General features: G+C 35.7%; 2 protein-coding genes and 1 long non-coding RNA gene across 4 annotated transcripts; 2 read left to right on the top strand and 1 right to left on the bottom strand.

Moving 5' to 3' along the window:
• Window positions 1–11,781: 11,781 nt before the first annotated feature.
• On the top strand, window positions 11,782–13,330 carry LOC116030435. The gene is made up of 4 exons (XR_004100409.1): window positions 11,782–12,193; window positions 12,327–12,383; window positions 13,061–13,128; window positions 13,281–13,330. It is a non-coding gene; the product is annotated as an uncharacterized LOC116030435 (long non-coding RNA).
• A 17-nt stretch (window positions 13,331–13,347) lies between these two features.
• LOC116030434 (zinc finger protein BRUTUS-like) lies at window positions 13,348–15,730 on the top strand. 2 transcript variants are annotated; one of them, XR_004100408.1, is made up of 5 exons: window positions 13,348–13,415; window positions 14,131–14,355; window positions 14,780–14,836; window positions 14,937–15,188; window positions 15,396–15,730. XR_004100408.1 is itself a non-coding variant. In XM_031272684.1 (4 exons), exons 2-4 carry the CDS (start codon window positions 14,314–14,316, stop codon window positions 15,053–15,055), a joined length of 330 nt encoding a protein of 109 aa, XP_031128544.1. In that variant the 5' UTR covers window positions 13,348–13,415; window positions 14,131–14,313; the 3' UTR covers window positions 15,056–15,134. The 2 variants fall into 2 exon arrangements, 1 of the variants encoding a protein (XP_031128544.1); XM_031272684.1 differs by lacking the exon at window positions 15,396–15,730 and having other exon boundaries at window positions 14,668–14,836; window positions 14,937–15,134.
• Window positions 15,731–18,914: 3,184 nt separating this feature from the next.
• On the bottom strand, window positions 18,915–19,909 carry LOC116028325 (VQ motif-containing protein 17-like). Its single transcript, XM_031270001.1, has one exon. The coding sequence runs from the start codon at window positions 19,875–19,877 to the stop codon at window positions 19,377–19,379; it is 501 nt and encodes a 166-aa protein (XP_031125861.1). The 5' UTR covers window positions 19,878–19,909; the 3' UTR covers window positions 18,915–19,376.
• Window positions 19,910–20,473: the final 564 nt, after the last annotated feature.

A 20,473-nucleotide genomic window follows, 5' to 3' on the forward strand; every position in this document is an offset into this window, starting at 1 on the left:
ATCTTCATACCAAGAGATATGAAAAATATAAAAAAATAAAATAGACATGTACTCTACCATTTGGAAGTTCACTAAACCCATAAGTTTCATCTCCTAGCAGATCATCATCATGAGTTCAGATATGCTTCTGCATTATAATTTGTTATGTGCTTTTATGGTTTAATGTGAGATCTTGGGACTTGTTTAGTTAATTTCATAAGTTAAAGACACTTTTCATAACAATGCAAGTTCTTCTACAAAGATCTGATCACAGGTGAAGGAAGGGATACAGAGACACAGAGGTGCGAACATATGTGTTTTTAAGCTGGCGAGGGTGAGATGGGTGAGTGAGAAAAATTGGTATGCATATACCTTACCATAGAATAGAACTAATCTGCTGTCTCTTTGGAGAATACATAATCTATTATATCTTCCACTCCTAAACGGAATTGAGCCAAATCTTGCATAGAGACCTCATTCATCCAACCACCACCTGAGAATCCAATTAACCCCAGTGATCTGAATTAACCAAAATCAATAATTAAAAATAAATAAAAAAATATTTGTATTAATAAATTATACTAATTTGATCTAGTAACGGCCCACGAAAAAAGAGTGGACTGTTATGCCTTTTGACCACGTCCATAGGCCCCACCTACCTGGCCTATTGGTCGGGCCTTGACTAGCCTAGGCTGAGCATGGGGCTTGGCCTAGGCCCGCAGAGGCCGAGCGCTAAGCTCAGCCTTGGCTGCCGATACGGAGCGTTGGGCTTGGCCTTTGGCTGCCTAGGCCAAGTGCTGGGCTCGGCCTTGGCCCGCCTAAGGCCTCAAGGAGGTCAGGCTTGTCTTAATCCGCCTTATCTGATTAGTTTTCTCTGGACCCATCTCCAATATATTCATCACCACCATTTAATTTTCCCTTACCATTATTGCAATAATCCTTCTGCAACATAGGAGGATCTCCAATAGTCTGCATGGTGCAACAACTGCTGTTGCGGTTGCTAGAACTACCTCTACGACTTCCTCCATTATCCACTGCAGGTTTCCCAGTGAGCCTTTGAACAATCTCACAGAAATCATGGACGCTGGTCTTTATCACTTCGGGCGGAATCATATGAACGATTCGTATCTTCGGCTTCGCCTTCATCTTGGTGGTTGCATGTGGCGAGCCCTTGTGCGTGATGGATACCTTAGAAGATGAAGATGAAGAAGTAGTAGTAGTCGAAGCAGCTTTTTGTGACGACGGCCTCATTTTTTTGTGACGACTAAAATTAATTATCAATGAGACATATAGGGGAAACACACACCCATATATGAATTAATGGCTCAATTATGAACCTATGGTAGTATATGTATGAATGTTTTCTGTTTGCCTGAAATCTTGCGTTCTATGAAGGCTTTATATGTGTGTATGTATGATGTATCTGTGACGACGACTGTGTAAACATAAAATTTTTACTTGTTCAAAGCGATCGACATAATTGAAGTATTAAACTAAGATATTTGTCTCACTTGTTCAAGATGTAAGGGAAAGAAAAGTTCATAAGATTGACTGAAATGTAGTTGGTAATAAAATAATGTGTGACGACAAATTTAATTAGTACAATAATGTGTTTACACAGGCTAGGGAAAAAGTCAATAGTCGTGTTCTGTATTTTGTCAGTACGTGTTTGAGCATGTGTGGACTTTAAGTTGAGACCAATGAAGGGACATATAATTTATCTGTCGTATGTCCACACTTGAGTTGTTGAGTGTAAACAATTTTAGACTTTGTTCACACTTTATGCTTCATGCTCCCGACCACTACTAACATTATATTGTTTACATTTTACAGATAAAACATTTCTTCCGAATTTTTTTTTTTTGGGTGACGAGGGAAATTCATAACTACTACTTGAGAATTACACTGATACGACAAGTTCGACCGAAAGAGTGTTAGCAATTATCAACCCCATTAATTACCTTTAGGTACAATAATCATATTTTATCTAATTGGTCCCCTCTTCTAGAATTGTTTAATAGGTTACCGTTGAATTAAAAGTGGTTGAATTTTCATGGTATAATTTGCCATGTTGAATATGTAAGATTATGACCCAATAGTACATTTATTTTTACTTGGGTCACACTTGTGTGAGACCGTCTCACGGATTCTTATTCGTGAGACGGGTTGGGTCAAGGCACCATGCAAATGTCATATTTATATGTGCAAATGTTATACTTATATGCTCAAATATAACACTAATCAATACTACAATTTTTGTTATTAGAGAAAAAAGTAATACATTTTTCATAATAAGTAATGTTGACGAGTGCCATTTACTTATAAGGGCAAATATAATACTTTTGTGGAGAAACGTAATACTTTTAAATCGAAATGTAAAAGTATTATATTTTGCCTTAAAAGTATTACATTTACCCTTATAAGTAACAAAAATTTTATTCCTGATTAGTATTACATTTGAGCATATAAGTATGACATTTCTACATATAAGTGTTACATTTGCATAGTGACTCGACCCGACGACCCGTCTCATGGTGAGACGGTCTCACACAAGTTTTTACCTTTTTATTTTTATTTTTATTTTTATTTTTTTCAATTTAAAGGGTTCAAACGAGGCTTTGTTTTATTTTTATTTTCAGTTAGGGACTTAATTATAGTATTTGCTTGATTAGGGAGTTTATTTGATTCATTTTATATTTTATTAAGCTAGTCTATAGGTTATAGAGTTTTTGTTTATGTTGTGGCAGGTAACGTAACTGAAATTATGGTTAGACTAAGACTGGATCGGATCTAATTTGTCTTCTGCCTCAGGGAGTTTTCACCTATACCTAGTTTAATTTCTGCCTATTAAGAAGCAATTAAGGGATAATCAAATACAATAAAATAAGTTTATCGATCATACATTACGAATATCATGGATTAAGGTAAGTACACTATCATTCTATTTAATTATTTTTTATTATTTATATGTTTCTATAAATTATGTTGATCTTTCTTGAGGTGTTTGACAAAAGTTTTCTTAGCTTTTTTTCTTGGTCCCATGAAAGAAGAGGAGAGGGCTTGTAATTTGCCTCTCTTCAAATCGTCTAGAAAAAACTTGTAAATATTGTCCAATAAAGCATCAAGAATAATATACTTCTCTTTGTTCACCTAATAACTTAGAACTAATAACCATTCTAAATGGTGTATTAAAAGTAAGTCGAAGTCTGCAAATGATGTAGGATATTTTTTAGGTAAGTACGAGTGTTATGCCCTTTTCTAAGATTGGGGGTTATGTCACGTAATACGCAATCATAAGTAACTAGACACTAATATAAGGCAATTAACAAGAAAGTTAATCAATCTATAAATAAAATTAAGAGTTTATTACCGAAATGGTCCATCGATTATTGTGAAATTACCAATTTGGTCCTCGACAATTTTTCGTGCCTTATTAAGTCCCTTGACTTTGAAAAATTTAACCAATTTGGTCCTCCGTTTATTTTACGGTTAAGCATCCGTTAAATCGGGATCAAATTGGTAATTTTGCTATAGTCAAGGGACCAAATTGGTAATTAATTTTTCACTGAAATGGTCCATTGATTGTAGCAAAATTACCAATTTGGTCTCGATTTAACGGATGTTTAACCGCAAAATAAACGGATGATTAAATTGGTTAATTTTTTCAAAGTCGATGGACTTAATTGGGCACGAAAAATTGTCGAGGACTAAATTTGTAATTTCGTAATAGTCGAGGGACCATTTCGGTAATAAAATCTAAAATTAAAGTGAGCAATTATGACTAAACAAAATAAGACTAGCACGCCAATGACCTTGTGGTCAAGTGGCATGTAGTGACTCTCCCAAATTGGAGGTCATGAGCTAATGCCAATAAGTGGTACTCTTCTCAACACTGGATTAAGTAACCTTAATATAATACAATAAGCTTTATAGTAATAAACTAGTTTTACACGCGCATTGCGCGAATGGGTTAGTGCCCAATGTTTATATTTAAATAAATATTTGGTATATCAATGCAAGATTATATAAGAGAAATTTATACATAGGTAATTGAATGTCAAATTTTTTTATTTAAATATGTAACTTAAAGTATATGAATCCAAGATAATATAGGAAATTCATTATAATTGTTACTAAAATAAATATTTGCAACCTTGTAAAATCGATAGTTTAAATATTTGGTCTAAAAATGATAGTCTAAATAAATATTACTTTTAGTTTAAATTTTTCTAAGTGTTCTTAATTCTTTTTTGAGTAACATTGTAATTGTCTTCATCTTTACTATTTGTTCTCTTTCTTAGCTTTTTGTTGGTAGTGTGTTATTTGCAATTCGGTTATTGTTGGTAGCATATATAGATGACAACGTCATGCAAAGAGATTATGATATAGGAGCTATGGATTTTCCTTTAGGTGTTCTGTTTGGGGTTCATTTGGTTCAACCATTATTGTTGAATGAGTTATTGTAGATAAAGAAATCCCTAATTTAAGAAAAAAGATTAAATAAATTAATAAAAATTTAAAAATTTAAAATATGATGTATTCCAAAGATATTAAAAGGTAATTTCTCGCTTCAATTTGCTGGGTAATGGGTTATTTGAGTACTTTCATTGTCAACAAATTCCCAAGTAGTTAATATGATTGGTTTCAAACTATTCTTTTTTATTTTTTTCATGGTATTAATAAAATATTTGGTAAATAAATATATAACATTATTTTGTACTACGTATTATAACTTTGATATTTAACTACAAGATAGTGTAAAAAGAACATAATGGACAATGTAATGAATATCAATTGATGAATTTGAATGTACAGAATCTTTGCATTAGAGAAAATAAAGACAATATAACAAATGAAATTATTTTGATAATGAATCATTGTAGACACATAATTCTAAATTAAAGAAATACACATATATCATTTTTTTGGTGTAACTACTAATTTATTTAATTCAATTAGAGTAAAATAGAATGATTCCGCTTCAATTTGTTGGGTTATTTGAGTACTCTCTTTGTCAACCAATCCCCAAGTAGTTAATATAATTAGATTCAAATTATTTTTAAAATTTTTTTCATAGTATTAATAGAATACTTTGTAAATAAATATATAACATTACTTTGTACTATAACTTTGATATTTAATTACAAGATATTGTAAAAATAAGATAATGGACAATGTAATGAATATCAATTGATAAATTTGAATGTAAAGAATCTTTGCATGAGAGAAAATAAAGACAATATAACTAATGAAATTATTTCTCTTATTTAATTTAATTTTTTGATAATGAATAATTTTTTCAAATAAACGTATTGTAGACACATAATTCTAAATTAAAGAAATACATATGTATCATATTTTGTTGTAGTTACTAATTTATTTAATTTAATAAGAGTAAAATAGAGTGAGAAACTTAATTACACCTCTTAGTTTTCTTGTAAACTATTTGGTTGATGATTTAATGAATTAATTTCTTGTCTTAAAAAAAAAAAGAGTAAAATAGAGTGAGAAACTTAATTATGTCAAATTTGATTGAGATGAGGTTCGAACCTAAGACCTTTCTTATAGAAATTAATGAGTAAGTTAAAAGTTAACGGAATATTAACGGAGAAGAGAATATTTAACGGAAAACTTAACGGATAATCATAAAAGTAAGGTTAAATTCGGTAATCTCTATTAATAATATTAATCTGAATTATCTTAACCATCTATTTGATTAAGTAATTCATCTGAACCATCCATTTGATTAAATAATTTGACTGCCATTTTTTCTACCAATTTTAGGCCTAACTCTCTTTTGCTCTTATTAGTATAGTAGATATATGCAAATCTCGATCTTTTGAATACCATAAGCTTTAGAGTAATAAATAGATGCAAATCTCGATCTTTAAACTACATCGAAGTCATAATATAATTCTATCGTACTGTACACAAGTTCACAAAATAGAAAATTTAGCTTTAGCTACATGGGCATCAACGTTATTTAATAGCACAACACTTTCAAAAGCCCTTAAATCATTTTTTAATACATGACTCATTGGCAGCCTACAACCACCATTATATCATGTGACACAGGTCATTATCGGCATAATGGTCCAAAAAGACTCAACGATTCGGAATGAGTCAGACTAGACGATTAAGAATGAGCCGGATGGAACGTTCGAACAAATAATTGAAAACTAAAGACTCGACGATTCGGGATGAGCTCTTAGGAACGTTCCAAGCCGAACAAAACAAACAACATAATGTAGGTTGCCTCATGAGTTTGGCTAAACGTTCAAAATAATTCTTATAATCAAATAGCCCATTGTAGGCTTGTAGCAAAAACCATTTCTGATCCTTAAAAATCATGTAACAAAGTACATATCCAAAAGTAATATGGAATCCGTATAACTCATAACTTGGCAAAACAAATATGAAATCATAAACTAATAATTGTCAAATAAATTACTTGATCCTCTTTTAGAGCAAAACACCTTAGTACAAATCATACACATACAATTATAATAAAAAAAAATAGTCATATTCACTTATTCATGAAATTCATTCTTAGGCATGCCCAAAGATATCTTTAGTCATGCAAGTTTAATAGTCTAAAAACATATCACAGCAATTCTTCGAACATATAATTAATAATTAATAATAACAACCCATCCATAAATCGAATAATAGTGAAATCACACTTTAACAATCGTAACTAGCTTGATTCATATTATATCAAAAACCCAAAATGTTTTAACTCATACTAACCCTAAAATGGGTATTATTCAAGTAGTAGAGATTCTAAAATAGGTTATGGATTTTACAAAATAAGGAGAGAAGAGTTAACCACTTACCTAAAACATCCAAATCTTACCTATTTAGCTCACCCAAATACTCCTTGTCAAAATCCATAATATTTTCAAACATCAATCTTAGGGCTCCAATGATAAACTCAACTAAAAAAGAGTGAAAATGGAGGTTAAACTCACATAGAATACTCCAATAACTTGAGACCTAAGCTTAAAGAAGATGGAGATCAAAGCTTCAAGATTTTTCTTCCCCTGTCTCTCTAGTCAACTCTCCTTATCTTCTTTCAAATGAGATGTTTATCCAAAGACCAAAGTGATGATTTCTTAACCTTTAAGGGTAAAGAAGAGTAATTTAGTAATTTTGTCCAATATCAAACTTTGATAAGCTTTGACTTGTTGACCTCATTTAATAAACATAAATATAATTGTATTTTTAAGAAAGTGGGTGTTACATGGATTAGAACAACGAATTTCCCTACTCTCATGATGCACCAACTCCAAGTTCTTCAAGCACACAAGAATCAAAACCCTTAATTTCCTCTATTTTCATATAGAAAAATAGGGCTTATGCATGGAGTGACTTAGAATTTTGACTCAACTCTCATCTATTAATGATCAGTTTACTGTTACATAGTCTTATGTGTAGACCAAGTTATTAGCCTATTGTATATGGTTGTTTAGCTCCTATATTATTGTGATTAACCTTGTATTATCCTTTGTGGAATTCAATCAACACAACACTATTGTTCATTTGGTATCAGATAGCGTTAGGAAAACCTCCTCCTCTTTCTCCTCCCAAAGATGTCGACCAACTCCAGTGAGAGGACTGTGTCTGCCGCCTCCGACCACTGCTAACCCACTCACCGCCGCCCATCATTTTGTCTCAATCAAACTCACCACCCGCAACTTCCTCTTCTAGTGCACCCAGTTAATCCCTTTTCTCCGCGGCCAAGGATTGATTGGCTACGTTAATGGCGATCACCCCTGTCTTCCAGCAGTTCTCACCACCCCCGCCAAGCGAAGGCGCCGCCGCTGGTACCCCTCCCACGACTGTGGCGAATCCAGCGTACGCTCCTCGAGTTCAACAAGATCAGTCGATCCTCTCATTACTCATCTCCTCCCTCTCCGATGGGGTGATATATCTGGCAGCCACACCACTTCCCGTGACGTCTGGTTATCCCTTACGGGTAAAATCTAACATTTATAAAGTTGTTGACTTGTTTCGGGTGATGGTTGAACACCGTTTTTCGAGTTCTATAAAATCCACCCAATCTTATTACACTCTATATTCTAGTCACTAGGCATTGTTCATCGGCAATCGTGCGCCTATACGCACGAGCAAAACAGCCAGGTAGAACGCCAAAACAAACACATTGTTGAAACTGGTCTAGCCCATCTAGCTCAAGCCTCAATTCCTTTAAAACATTGGGAGTCAGCTTTTGAGACAGCTACATATCTCATAAACTGCTTACCTTCGTCTGTCTTGCAATTCACAAGTCCCTATGAGTTACTATACCATACCTCTCCACCATACACATTTCTACGAGTCTTTGGGTGTAGGTGTTACCCCTATCTACGGCCATATAATCGGCAGGGCCGGCCCTAGGCAAGTCTGCCCAGGGCCTTTGCACAGGGCCCCCAAAAATTGGGGGCCCCATATTTAAAAAAAAATAGTATATGTATTATGTATAAAGTATTACTATACAAATAAGGCATTGAGTTCACAATTACGCAGCATTAGCCCATACCCAATAGCCCTTAACTCTAGTATTTAAGCGCAACACTACAACCCTTTCCGTTCCGTCGTTCGGCTTCTTATTCGGCGGATCAACGCACATTACGCAAATCGCACAATTCACAAACAGTTGCAACAGACAAACGACAATTCACAAATTATGAAGTTCTTCAATTTTCGGTAAATAAAATTATAAAATATTTCACAATTTTTGTTTATTGTTTCATTTATATGACTTAATAATTCTGATTTTAAAATAATATATTCAAAAATTTGTTTCTTGATTAATTATTTAATTTACCCATAGAGTTTCTAAATAAATTCTTTTTTTTAAGGATTTTATAATTATGTCTTCTAGAAAATATTCATCAAGGTTTGAGAAGCGCAAAAAGAAAAGAAGAATTGAACAACTAACTCAATCTCAAAAGAGAGTTCTTGAAAAATTCATTATAAAAGAAACTCAAATAGATGTGCAAAAAGATGATGGCTAAGAAAAAATTGTTAGATGGTAATCTTCAAAGAGAAGATCAAGATGATTGTGAGATTGAAAAAAATTTAAATGATAGTGTGCACAACGATGATAGGTATTATTGTGACAATGAAAATAATAAGAGTGTTGATAGTTGTTTAGATGATGTTGGCCACAATAATAAACCAAATGATTCGCTTTATTTAACATATATGATCCAAGAAATTGGGATGCCCTTAATTCTAAATTAATAGATATTCTTGTGAAAGATGGCCCGAAAAGAGATTTATCAATAAATAAAGGTCCTAAAGATAAATTCTCTTGAAGATTTTTGTCAGCATTTTACACAAGATATTTGCCAAATGGAGAGAAGTGTGATCGAGATTGGCTTGTATATTCAAAAGAACTTGACAAGGTGTTTTGTTTTTGTTGCAAGATTAAAAAAAAGTATAGGAAAAAGTGTTTTGGCCAATGAAGGTTTTTGGGACTTGACAGATCTTGGTGCGTCTAAATGTGCACGACGCATGTCACTTTTTATATGAAATTTAGATGTATTTTTTATACAATATTTATATTTTAAATTTTTTATACAACTTTTTGCACAACTATTATTTATATATACACATTACTTGAAAAAAGGGATCCAATTTAAGATATTGCACAGGACCCCAATTTTTATTGGAATGGCCCAAACAATCGGCATAAGATAGAGTACCACTCTGCACCCTGTGTCTTCTTAGGTTATCCAACTGGTTTTAGGGGATATCGGTGCTTAGACCTACACACTAGAAAAACATTTGTCTGTCGCCATGTTAGATTTGATGAAACTGTTTTTCCCTTTGCAACAGACTCTCGCCCGCAGGTTGCGTCATCGAAGCAACCGCACAATGCCCAGTATGGTTCTGGACCCGTGGTTCCAGCCATTGTTGTTATCCCGTTAGCTGCACACCACCCGACTGATGGGCCTTTACCCATACTAAACACAAACCCAGAAACTACGGTTGATGGTGGTCCGTTAGTCCTAGTCGGGCAGTCTTTCTCAACCATGATTGTGAGATGAGGGGCACGCACTCAGCCCCTGGAGCGGGGGCATACCATGCGACTGCGGCACATGACACGGAGCACTAGTGAGCAGTTTCACGCCCTCATCATAACATTAGATCCCACGTGCTATTCACAAGTAGTTAGTCACACCGAATGGCGGGATGCCGTGGACTAGGAGTTTAATGTTCTTTTGCATAACAGTACGTGGCAGTTTGTTCCACCAACACCGGCTATGAATGTAATAGGATGCAAATGGCTTTATCGCACCAAGCGTAAAGCAGATGGCACAATTGACAAGTACAAAGCTCGCCTGGTAGCGAAAGGGTTTAACTAGGTTGCATGTGAGGATTTTTTTTGACACGTTCAGCCCCGTGGTGAAACCAACTACGGTCCGGTTATTACTATCCCTAGTAGTCTCGTGAGGTTGGACACTACGTCAACTTGACGTTTATAATGCATTCCTGAATGGCCATCTAACTGAAATCGTATACATGCGACAGCCGCCTAGGTATGAAGACCTAGCTCACCCCGACCATGTGTGCCATCTACAGCGGCCACTCTACGGTTTAAAGCAAGCTCCCCGGGTATTACTATCTGCAGGTTTCTCAACATCCAAAACCGATGTGTCACTTTTTCACTACTCGGCTCAGACCTCCCGTGTCTTTCTCCTAGTATATATAGACGACATTATCACGGTCGGTAGCGACGCAAGCCTGGTGGACTCATTGCTACGACGGCTGTCTTCCACGTTTAAAATTCGGGATCTGGGCACACTGAGTTTTTTTTTTTGGGAATTAAAACTCTGAATGTATCCGATGGCCTTCTACTCTCTCAGCGTCGTTACATGGAGGATATATTACACAGGGCTGGGCTGACTAACTACAAACCACTTGCCACCCCGGCAGCTCTAACTCAAACCATTTCACCGTTAACGGAGTTATTTGACAATCCCACGCAATACCGACGTCTAGCATGAGCCCTTCAGTACCTTACCATTACTAGGCTCGACCTTTTTTATGCCGTTAATCGCCTGTGTCAGTTTATGCATGCTCCAATCGAGGAGCACTGGGGTCTTCTAAAGCGTGTCCTACGCTATGTAAAAGCAACGCTGCAATTTGGGTTACGGTTAACGAAGTCTGCGTCCTATGATGTGCATACCTATTTCGACTCCGACTAGGTCGGCTGCCCCAATGACCGGAAGTCCATGAGTGGGTACGCAGTCTTCCTCGGCGCCAATCTGATCTCCTGGGTATCAAGAAAACAGCGGACTGTTGCGCGCTCTTCGACGGAGGCCGAGTATAAAGGCTTGGCGGATGTCGCGGCTGAGGTTACTTGGGTGGTGTCACTACTTCGGGAGCTCGGTTTACACTCTGGCACGCCAGCCACCCTCTGGTGTGACAACCTCAGAGCCACTTATCTTGCAGCGAATCTGGTTTTCCACGCCCGCACCAAACATGTGGAAATAGACACTAGTACAAAATGGCACATAAAACAGTCACATTTAGCTACTGTTCTTGAAAGAACAGTTGTGTATTCTTAAAAAAAATCGCGCGGTGGCAATTCCGTAAATAAGTGAAGAACAATCCGCTACCGTTGTTAGTAGGAACGAATGCGAATTTTTTTTAAAAAAAGCGCCCTTTACATTTCGCTACCGTTTCTACACGAAACGGTAGCGAAATATAAGTTATTAAAATTAAAAAAAAAAGTGAAAAATACATTTCGCTACAAACATACACACAGATCCCAGATCTGCTTCAAACAAATTAGATCCACGGCCACAGACCACTGCTTCCACACAAACGCAACTAGACCACTGCTTCCATCTCCACACCACCGCAGCCTCCACCGCTACCGCATCCGCCTTCCACCGTCGCAGCCACCACCGCTGTCGCAAACAGATCTGCCGCCCGCACCAGCCACGACCTCCATTGCAGCCTTCGTCCACTACCTCCGCCTCAGTCACAGCGACCGCACCTCCGCCTCCATCGCCTTCGCCGTCGTCTGCCTCCGCCACCAGCGAGCCTCCGTTGTAAGCACCACCACCGTAGCCACCATCCATTTTCGCCTCCCCCGCAGCCAGCCACCAGATCTGCGCAGCGCAACCACCACCACCGTCCGCCATTTTGCCCTCCACAACAGCCACCACCGTCCGCCATTTCCGCCTCCATTGCGCAGGTTACATTTTTTATTAATGTTTTTTTGTTTTAATTTGTTGACCTAATTGATGATCAAGTGAATAATTGAAGTCTTTTACTACTTATTTGATGCCTGCCTTATAATTATATTCTTTGTGATTCTACTTGTGTAGGTACAAAATGTTGACGACATAGTTAAAGATTTGCTAATGCAAATCCAGAATGGTGAGGTAATAATTTGGACTGAATCTCTCTATCTGCTTCATTCTATTTTTAGTGAGAATTGGTTTTACCTTTTAGTTGATAGTTCCATGTTAGGTTAGTATATCTAAGAGTTGTTTCTTCCACTTTTAAGGTAATAGTTCATTAGTTCTAATTGATTCGATCTAGCCAATGTACTGTATCTGTCATTCTGTCTATAATTCTATATAAGATTCTNTTTTTTTTACACAAGAAACATTATTTCAAAGGCTTTGCTTGACATAGTGGAAATGTGCTTGACTAAAAGAGATCAAATGTTAAATTACATTGTTCTTCCTTTTAAGACATGCATGGTCAAAGCCTTTTGCATTGGGCTTGACCTCTAAGAGGCATATTATTAACATTATGCCATCACTTGTCCAATTGTTAATGGAGACATTTATTAGCAGAGAGCCAGAGATTGATACTTACATTCTATGTCAGACAATTTAGTCTCGTCCTATCATACGAACATGCCCTAGTAGTTCATCTTTTTTGTGTATGATGTTTTTTTAATGATAATCATTTCAGCTAGTGCATTCTCATTATTTTTTTGAATATGTAGTTACTGAGATTTGCTTGCAACTTTATGTGTACTGCATTTTCTCTTTAAATTTATTATGCTTCTTCTAGTTATACTTTAATTAAAATTCCGTCTCCATTGCAGGCAGTAGATCCAAAAGATATTGATGGTCTTAAGCGAAGAAATTTGATTGCCCAACAGTAATTATCTAGGTGTTTGTTAGATTTCTGTCCTTTATACTTCTCAAGTTAAAATCTTTTGTAATCTCCATATGTGTTAATCTTCTCATTTCTTGACTGTGTCAATTTGCTTCTCCTGTTAATCTTCTCATTTCTTGACTGTGTCAATTTGCTTCTCCTTTTAGGAGTTGGAAAGGCTACTCAGTAAGGAAGGGTCCTAAGTATGCTCCCAAAAGGATAAAAGAAGCTACTAAGGGTCCTAAGTATGCTCCCAAAAGGATAAAAGAAGCTACTGACCTCACTCGGGAGAACTTGCATAGGTAATTTGCTGAACTTATGGCTCTGCCATTAATTTGCTAAACTTAATCTCTGCCATTAATTGCTGAACTAAAATCTCTGCCATTACTTGTGGTTTTGAGTTCCAGCTATGCCATATAATGCCATGACATTAAGGCAAACTGTGGTTAGGGATCTCATAAATTTAGAGGTTCAATTTTTTAGTTTGGCTATCTCGTTGGCTGCTTAGTTCTTACATCTGTAATACATACTTGAGCTTGGAAGTGACTGAAGATGGAAAAAGAAATTGCTTTTCCACATCCACCTTAGTTGCTTGTTAGGTGTGGGGGTTGATGTATGGACTTTCTTTTCTCTCTTAAGTTAATTATAATTTATTGTGGAGTTAATATTAAATGGGAAAAGGGTCAAATAGACCCTCCAACTATTGGTGAAAAAGCATTTAGGCCCTCAAACTTTAAAAGTTAATTATATTACGACACTTCTATTCCCTTTTTTGACATTTTTCTTTCTATATAAGAATACTTGCCTTTTTCTTTTATTTGCAAATTTCATATTTTAATTATTCTCTTTGACTTGCCTCAATGCTGCACGTGCCCCAATTTTTACATTTTTCCATGTGCATTCTTTAATGTAAAATTGGAAATTTTGTTTTCTGTCAAAATGATAAGCTCCTAATGATGGTTTATAGCATTATGCTTTCCTATTCTGAGGTTCTGAGCTTATCCTGTCTGACTGCAGCATCGCTGAGGACAAAGTTATATTCCCTGTTGTAGACACAGAGTTGTCTTTTGCCCAGGAGCATGCAGAAGAAGAAAATGAGTTTGATAAGCTCAGGCCCTCATAGAAAACATTCAGAATGCTGGAGCTAACTCACCTTCTACTAAATTTTATTCGAAGTTATGCTCTCATGCTGATCATATAATGGAGATAATAGAGAAGCACTTCCACAATGAGGAAGTTCAGGTGAGTGATTGTCTGATTGCTGCTTACATACTTTTGGTGTATTGTAGCTCAAGTTTTCCAAAAGATGGATAAGTTTCCTCTCATAACTGTTTTTGAAGGCTGTGAGAGAAAGCATGACTTATCTATGGACTATGACTCTATGAGTTCTCTGCTATCTATTAAGATTTTCTTTTCCATAGAAAACCATTTACAAATGGTGATATTTTCCTTCTTGCATTAATAATACGAGTAAATTTTGTTTCCTGTCCATTTTGATTTTGAAAATTGAAATTCTAAATTAATTACTTATTTTTGTCACTACACCTGCAATAGGTTCTTCCGCTTGCACGAAAACATTTTAGCCCAAAAAGGCAGCGGGAACTACTTTTTCAGAGCTTGTGTGTGATGCCACTTAGACTGATTGAATGCGTCTTACCGTGGTTAGTAGGATCACTAAATGAGGAGGATGCAAGGTCTTTTCTGCACAATATACATATGGCAGGTACTGTGTTTTTTCTTACCATTCTTTAGTTAGTATCTATTACTATTATGCCTTGTTGAAGAGGATCCACGTTGCCTTTCTCATTTTGTATCTGATGCAGCTCTGGCATCAGACACTGCGTTGGTAACACTTTTCACTGGTTGGGCATGCAAAGGCCGTACAGGAGATACTTGCTTGTCTTCTAATGCAACAGGTTGCTGTCCTGATGAAGAACTGTAAGGAAATCAAGATTGTATAGGCCGATGTTTTTGTGCCAGAAGTGAATCTTTCTCATATGCCCAAGAGGATTGCCAGGAAAGATGTTCAAGTTCCACTTTAGGAGAGAGATGTGATCCTTCTGGAACATGAATTGGTATGTTATTTTTTATTTGTTTTTTTTTATTTGCCGAGTTATAAACTTTTACTGCTTATTTTATCTGCCTTATGAGTTATAAACTTTACTTTTACATACCTTTTACTACTTATTTTATCTCAGAAGCTTGAGCATGTAGGATATAATTCTATTTTAACTAATTTAAGTGTTATTGTCCCTTAAGCAGTGTGATTTAATCCCTTGTAGGCTATGCCTTGGTGCATGATCAGACCATGGCAAAAAGACAGGTGGTTTTTATGCATGCAATCGCTATGAAGCAGCAAAGCACAGGGGAGTGGTATGTCCAAAATTATGTTTGGTCAATTTTGGATGTCTCATACGTTTGTTTTCTGGGTCGTTTAATGCATTGATATTGAGTTAGTTGATGATGCTTAATTTAGTTACCAACTTTTGTTTTGCCTATTATTGATTATAGTATGATGAATCTGAAAGGAGGAGAGAGATGTCCAAAAATTCCTTGGACTAGAGTACTAGACTAGTATTTGGTTGTAATTTCATTCTCTCTTCTGTAGCTTTCAATTATTTATAATTTGGAATTGTAAACTCTTCTGTAGCTTTCAATTATTTATAATTTGGAATTGTAAACTCTTCTGTAGCTTTCAATTATTTATAATTTGGAATTGTAAACCTTTAATTTCATTGATTCTTTTTTAAGCTTTGAAGTATTGTAGTTTAATTTCATTGATTCTTTTTTAAGCTTTGAAGTATTGTAGTTTGAATTGATCATAATGTTTGTGTGAGAATTGCAGGTTGAATATTACTGTTTTGGTTTTAAGTAAAATAAATAAATTAAAATATTTTTAAAAATATATATATAACCATCCGTTACTAGCGGATGATTTTTTTTATTATTATTATAGATCATCCGCTACCGTTCCTAGCTAGGAACGGTAGCGGATGCTTAATTTTTTTTTAAAAAAATACTAATTCTCTACCGTTCTTAGTTAGGAACGGTAGTGAATGATCAAATATTAAAAAAAAAGTTTAATCCGCTACTGTTCTTGTAAAGAACGGTAGCGGATGATCAGCCTTTTCGCTACTGTTGTACAACGGTAGCGAAAAGTCAGCGACATTCAGAGACTGTCCCATCCGCTACTGTTGTACAACAGTAGCGAAAAGTCTTTTACAACAGTAGCGGATGTGCAGTTTTGTACTAGTGAGACTTCCACTTTGTTTGAGACAAGGTCGCTTTTGGGGAATTTGTGGTCCACTTCATTTCTACAAAAGATTAGCTTGCAGACATCTTCACGAAGCCACTCGCGGCCACTCGGTTCTTGGCTTTAAGGGACAAGCTCAATGTGGTGCCTCACACACCTTGTGCTTGAGGGGGAGTATTAATGATCAGTTTACTGTTACCTAGTCTTATGTGTAGACCAGGTTATTAGCCTATTGTATAGGGTTGTTTAGCTCCTGTATTATTGTGATTAACCTTGTATTATCCTTTGTGGAATTCAATCAACACAACACTATTGTTCATTTCATCACGTTGTAGATAAAATTCATCTACAAGCTTGCTATTGAATGTTCTACACTATGATACAAATACAAATCGTTCAAAAACTCAAGAACCCTAGGTTGGCAAAATTTTGCTTTATGCAATAATCAAGAATATGACATCTAGATGGATAATACAACCTAACTCAAGTCCATAAACTAATTTTTCACACATATTAAGCAAAAACACAAGTATAAATTAAAGCATAAACATTACAAATGAAGATATCGATAACAGGGAAATGGAACTTATCAATTGAAATGAAAGTGAAAGGATGAAATTCGGCCAAAATTCAAACCCTTTATCACAAGCCTCCGAAATGTTAAAGAACCTAAATCTAAGTCTAATCTAACCAAAGAATATGAAATAAAAAGTGGAAAAATAGCTAGGGTTCGAGTATGAGTCGAAATCGTGTGTAAAAGGCTCAAAACAAGCATAAATACAAACAGAGCAAGGTAGGTATGCATGGGTATTAGCACGGCCAAGGCCGAGCCCATGTCTAGAAAAGAATGCACACTGGAATGTCGTCATGGGCATAGGCACGGGCGCGGCTAATCCTGTGCCTGCTACTAGCTGGCCAGGCAGAATTTTTGTGCAACTTATTTGACTTCTAGGATTCTTTTCAGCATTTAAACCTTTGAATTTGCCTTTATAGTCTATATAAAAGTTGTAGGACTTTGAGTCGATTTACCAATGACTCAAGAATCACTTGATTTGAACATTCCCAAGCTGATATATATGGTTGAAATACTGAGCAATGGTCTTGTTGTGCGAGAGTTTCAACTCTTTGGTATTTTGCTCAACTTTTGCCTTGGTTTGCCGATGTTATCAAATTTATTGAAAACACCACTCTTCTCTAAGAGGTGTTGCCCCCATCTCTATAGCTTCACATTAGCTCCCATTGAATCTACATGCATCCGAAATGCTCCAAAAACCATTCAATTCATCTAAGTCATCAATAATTACACCTAAACACACACATACATATGAATTAAATGAGTAACACTTTGGACAAAAATAAAAATGGAAAGCAAAATAAGCTTAAATGCATTGTAAAAATATGAACAATTATACACTTATCTACAAGCTAGCCCTACACTGCTCCACGGTGAAGCGAGTTAGTGCTGAAAAGTTTTTGCCTACGAAGTAGGGCTTACGGGTTGGGGCCCTAAACAAATAATAAAAAATAAAAAGAGAAAACTTAAGAGTTAACCCTTAAACAAATAAAACTAATCGAGCATTTGATTATAATGAGAGAATTATGGGAAGGGGCGAGGTAGGGGAAATTGGATTTTCATACTAGATAAATAAAATAGGAATTTAAATTCTATTATTTGATTGGTGGAAATATAATTATTAGGAATTTCAATTCTAGTTTAGGGTATACATGCATGGAAATTGAAAGTAAATAGTAAAAAGACCAACATGCAATGTCTATACATAACAACAACAATGATATAACAAATTAAATTGAAATAAATTTTATAATGAACTAGCTTGGTTGTGAGCGGCCGCGCGTGCACTCTCGTCCCTTAATAGAGGTCAGGAGTTTGAACCCCCTCTCGTATGCAAAAACTAATATGACTAGCACTTTGCCCCTTAATTGCTCTGGCCCGGTGCGAACATGGATTAATCTGAGTATGGTACGAGGGCTTAAAGGTGTCTCTACTAGCCGTTAGAGCCGGCTCAGAACACCTCGTGGTGCTATAGAATCCAATAGCTAGGGGCATGTCAAAATGGACTCATTTGCCTCATTTAAAGAGATCTTCTAGGGCTACATTCTACTTGTATATAATATAGGGATCTTCATCCCTTATTGTAAACATAGTTACATATCATTGTAGCCTTACTCTATTGAAATATTAATACAATCTCTCATCCCGTATATTTTTGTATCTCCATTATTATTGCTTATTTATTATTATTCACAACACCTTAACAACATGAAAAATGCTCTCAACAAACTCTTTTGTGAATGGTATCTTTTGTCATATTTATTTGTTAATAACGTATATGTGATTTCTTGAATTCACTATGTGCTTTAATTGATTAAAGATGTCTCTGTAAATTAACATTAATTATTGTCTTTGGAGCTTTTGGATATGAGTCGTTAGTATAAAGTTTAGTCAAATAAATCAAGAAAATAGAACACAATATTCAACTCGTTACAGGCCGGAATACAATAGTTGGCAAAGGATAAGATGGTAAAATTCAGAAGTAATTAATTATATATAACAAAATATTCAACTCCTTACCGGAACAATATTAAAACAATTCCTATCCCATAAATATATTAACACATTACCAATTTCTAAACGTTAACAATTACTGCTTAGCTTAATACAGTGACCTATACATAATGCATTAATGCCACATGAATAAATATATTCAACAAGATTTGAAGTCATAACTCATAACTTAAATGTCGAAGAGATCCTTTGTGCCATAAAAGTCATTTTTTGTCTTTCACCGAATAAGATTAATTCAGTCCAAACTCCATCTATCGTGATGTTTTTGAGCAAGATCAAACCTAAATACTCCAAGATCAAGAAATCTGTCTTGTTACCGTCAATCCCAAATTAAGCAGAGGAGTCGAATCTGAATTAGTCTTATAACGATCGCTGAGATAGGAGATGCCTTCACTAAAAAAAAATTAAACAAGGAGCCAAACCCTAGAAAAGTGGCATCTCACCAAAAACTGCATTGAGATGGGAGGGTTTGAAAGGAAACACTGCAGCAGGCAATTGACAAAAATCTTCAACAACAAAGCCATCCATTCCAAAACCACCTCCATATACTTGATGTTCATCATCTTCCTTCTCGCCCTTCATCCTACCAAGGTGACTCCTCATCATCTTCATCCGCTCCGCCGGCGGCGATTCCGCGTTGATCTTAGAGCTGCAGCCGCCGCTTCCTTTCCCTTCATCGGCGGCGGCGTGCCTGCCGGTGAGCCTTTGCACGAGATCACGAAAGTTCTCCACGTCTGTCTTTATGATCTCCGGTGCAATAATGTGAATAATTCGTATCTTGGGCTGCGACGACGACGACTTGCCGCAGTTATGCGAGTTCCTGTGCATGGATGATAGCTTTGATGATGAATTGATGCTATCGTTATCACAACTTGATAACGACTTCATCCCTTGATCTGCACCCTCCAATGGAAGTTTATACATATATATATATGTGTATAATAATGGTGAAACAGATCTAGACCTACACAATTGGGCGTGATTTGGAGAAGAAGATGGGGTTATATATAGGAAGAGGGAAGTTTTTTTTTTTTTTTTTGAGGAAGGAAGAGGGAAGTTAGAAAGTCTTGTTTTCAAATCAGCTGACTTGCCTTTTGGAAGCAAGAATGGGATCGGAATCGGATGACTATAATAAAATAACAGCAATTTTGTCCACCAATATGTCAAGTGTGGTTTGCATCTTCCAATCATTCTCCTTTGAATTTAGTTATCAACTATGGTAATTTTTATCAATTTAATCTTAAATGACTTTTTGTACTTAATTAGATTCTCGACTTTAATGAATTTATCTAATTGAGTCCTCTGTTAAGATAGCTTGTTAGTTTTACTTCTCTTAATATCAAATTTTGTTATCAATTATAGTAGTTTTATCTATGTTAATTAGCCATCGACTATGATGATTTTTACCTAATTTAGTCATCGACTATGATGGTTTTTATCTAATTTAGTCATTGACTATAGTGGTTTCCCAATTTAGTCATCGATTATAGTGGTTTATATCAATTTAGTCCTAGATGACT

The sequence above is a fragment of the Ipomoea triloba genome, chromosome 9, assembly GCF_003576645.1.
Source record: "Ipomoea triloba cultivar NCNSP0323 chromosome 9, ASM357664v1".
In the NCBI taxonomy this organism is placed as follows: Eukaryota; Viridiplantae; Streptophyta; class Magnoliopsida; order Solanales; family Convolvulaceae; genus Ipomoea; species Ipomoea triloba.

What these genes read in the sequence shown, in the direction of transcription:
- LOC116030434 (XM_031272684.1), top strand. Translation starts at nt 14,314, where the DNA reads ATGGAGATAATAGAGAAGCACTTCCACAATGAGGAAGTTCAG. An exon ending in TCCACAATGAGGAAGTTCAG is followed by an intron (nt 14,356 to 14,667) that starts GTGAGTGATTGT and finishes CACCTGCAATAG; the next exon opens with GTTCTTCCGCTTGCACGAAA. An exon ending in GCACAATATACATATGGCAG is followed by an intron (nt 14,837 to 14,936) that starts GTACTGTGTTTT and finishes TATCTGATGCAG; the next exon opens with CTCTGGCATCAGACACTGCG.
- LOC116028325 (XM_031270001.1), bottom strand. Translation starts at nt 19,877, where the DNA reads ATGTATAAACTTCCATTGGAGGGTGCAGATCAAGGGATGAAGTCGTTA.